The 3,035-nt window shown below is 23.4% G+C and overlaps 1 protein-coding gene across 1 annotated transcript; it reads right to left on the bottom strand.

Moving 5' to 3' along the window:
* Positions 1-752: 752 nt before the first annotated feature.
* LOC132928810 (uncharacterized) lies at positions 753-2,706 on the bottom strand. The gene is made up of 4 exons (XM_060993704.1): positions 2,624-2,706; positions 2,380-2,545; positions 1,098-1,265; positions 753-923 (listed from the first exon to the last, which is right to left on the bottom strand). The coding sequence occupies exons 1-4, from the start codon at positions 2,704-2,706 to the stop codon at positions 753-755; spliced, it is 588 nt and encodes a 195-aa protein (XP_060849687.1).
* Between the last annotated feature and the right edge of the window lie 329 nt (positions 2,707-3,035).

Here is a 3,035-nt window from a genome sequence, read left to right as displayed (position 1 = left end):
TTATTAGAATTTTAAAGATTAAAAATTAAATAACTATGTGTTCGCCGTTCGGGTAGTTAAAAAATTGTAGAAAAATAGATTAGTAAAAAAAATAATATTGTGCCCAATCCAAAAACTCATCTATGTTAAATAAAAAAGAAAATACGAGAATCTACCTCAGCATTTACTTTTTCTATAAGCGATTTCGACAAATGTATGTGTTAAATGAATATTATATTATACGAATCAATAAGAATAAAACGATTGATTATGATATTATATTAATACCATGTATTGAGTAAATACAATATAATAATTGCAAATTGAAATACGATACAACGTTTATTGTCGTATTGTCGACGCTATAATATTTTATGACCTCGTGGACGTTTATAAGGGAGACGCCGGTTTGATCTGGTGCAACGAACTCAACGATTTGTTTTCGCTGCAGATGTCCGACATAATGTTATTGTTTTATATCAGAATTAATAATTGTCTATACTCAAACTTTATTAAAATGTTGTGATTGGTTTATGTTTGAAACGAATGTTAAGTGTTTTTTATAATAGCTGTATTGGAATGATGTATATAATATAAACGGACATATAAAATATAAAATATTTTTCACCAAACACCGATTTATTTCAAAATCATATGATAATAATCATAATATAGTAATTAATCTTTCATTACACAATGTATAATATAATAGTGTACACTATTGCACTACAGACTATTTTAGGTACTTTCTACAATATATTAAATTTTAATTTTTAGGTATCCCATGGTCTTACCGCTTCTACTTCATAAGCCAAACAGCCTAGTAGCTTATTTTCTTTGGTTTTTACCTTGAAAACAGATTTATATTTTCCATAGAAGTACACTTTTGGAAAGTTATTGTCTTCAATAAGTACTGAGTCATATCCCGATGATGAATAATTTCCCTGTAAATATTTATTAATAATTAAACAAATTTCAGCAACACAATATATTATATTCAAATTCTTTTTACAATTATACGAGGAATATGTATTTTAATATATTAAATTATAATTGACTTTATTAATTGATATTATTAGGATTTACCATATTTGTAAAATGTAAATATTAAATATTACCATTGGTATAGGACAGTTTCCAGATGGAATATTAAATGCTTTTATAAATGTAAACCAAGAATTTCCTGCGATGAATTTTGTTTTAGAACAGGCATTGTTGGTTACATAAATAATAGAATTTGGTTTCCAGCCACCAGTTAAACTCCAAGATGCTGCATTTCCATCCAACTATGTATCAAACAATAAAAATATATCTAATAATATAATAAATACTCAGTAAAACATGTTTAAGGTTAAATTGAAAATAATTAAAAAATAATACTTAAATTTAACTACCTATAAAATATTTTTTTAAGTTATATGTTCATGGCTTATATAATTTTATTATAATTTATGATTTATACATAATATTATGTACTTTGGGTCAAAATTATCTAATAAATATCAATAAAAAAATTATATTATCTTAAAATATGCATAATATTAATTATTATCTCCCCCTCAAATAAAAGCAAAAAAAATTAAGAAAATATCTGAATTTTATTAGAAGAATATATTCTTAAAATTGTATATTGTATTTAAGACGTATAGGACGTAAACATTTATTCCAATCCTGTATCTTTAATACTTCACTATAGAAATATATCTTATAAAAATGAACTTTTGGTGCTGACCGATTTTCGTCAGGATTGGACATCCCACACCGCTCAATTAAATCATCATCAGTTTGCTATATTGATCTTAACATTATTAACATACATATTATTTTTATATTATTGAAATGTCTACATAACAGAAGTAAGTGGTAACCTCTTTATACAACAATTCAAGAGTTTATTTATATTCTTTTAAATTAATATTATTTATACTATTATTTGTATCAAATATTTTTATTTAAATTAAATAAGCTTTATTAAATTCCATTTAAAAGTAAAATGTTTATTACTTCAATTATATTAGATACAAATAATGGAAAATATAAAATAAGAAAGGTCTCGTTGTGGTATATTATTCTTAAAATGTAACTTGTAATTGAACCAATTTAAAATTATACATTTGTTCTGTACGAAAAACGATTTAAAGAAGAGACTATGTATGATAGCTTCTATTTCAAACAAATTTTTAATTTATTTTGATTAATATTTATTCTTTATTTTTCTAATATAATAACCGGGTAGGCTGAATTTTAATAAGTACATGAAAATTAAACTGCTCATCATTACAAATTGAATGTATTATATAAATAAAAGAAAGCATATTATTTTGTAAGAAATCTTCTAATATTATATATATTACAGGGAAAACACTTCTATTGCGAACCAGAGACTTATATATTTTTTACTTTACTTAGTATTAATGAATCGTCAAAAGGTACTCCTAATGTGAAATTACCCTTGAATTCTGTGATTGTGGATGACTTTTTATTTAAATATAATTTCATTTTAATTGGTAGATTTTGTGCGTTCTCACATTGGCGAATTGCGTTTACTAATAACCGAAATTGTCCCTGTAGTTAAACAATTTATGCATCATAATAGTATAATACAAATTATCAATAATAAAATATGTAATTTTTAAAAAAAAACAAGGGTAAGTTAGGCATAAAATTATTTTGTGCTTTTGAAACGAAAAAAAAACCAACAAAAATATATACTTTAATTAGAATCATTTTAGTCTCTCACTGATATTACATCTAAAATAAGTAATAAGTTTGGTATTTTTATTAAGTGAAAATGAAAATAAAGTTACGACGTAAAATAAATAATAATACATTGTTGATGTATTCAAAATATTGATTAAGGAGATTATTAGGTACTTGTAAATAATAGCCTCGATTAATATACTGTTTATCATTGCATTGTATTACAAATGTGAAACATTACAATGGTATTATGGTATAATAAGTAATAATTGTGACATTATTAAAATTGCACACCATTGTAATATTAAAACCGACTAGCAATAAAAACATATAAATATAATATAATAACACAAAAA

The sequence above is a fragment of the Rhopalosiphum padi genome, chromosome 4, assembly GCF_020882245.1.
Source record: "Rhopalosiphum padi isolate XX-2018 chromosome 4, ASM2088224v1, whole genome shotgun sequence".
In the NCBI taxonomy this organism is placed as follows: domain Eukaryota; kingdom Metazoa; phylum Arthropoda; class Insecta; order Hemiptera; family Aphididae; genus Rhopalosiphum; species Rhopalosiphum padi.
This window is presented reverse-complemented; position numbering and strand designations above follow the sequence as displayed.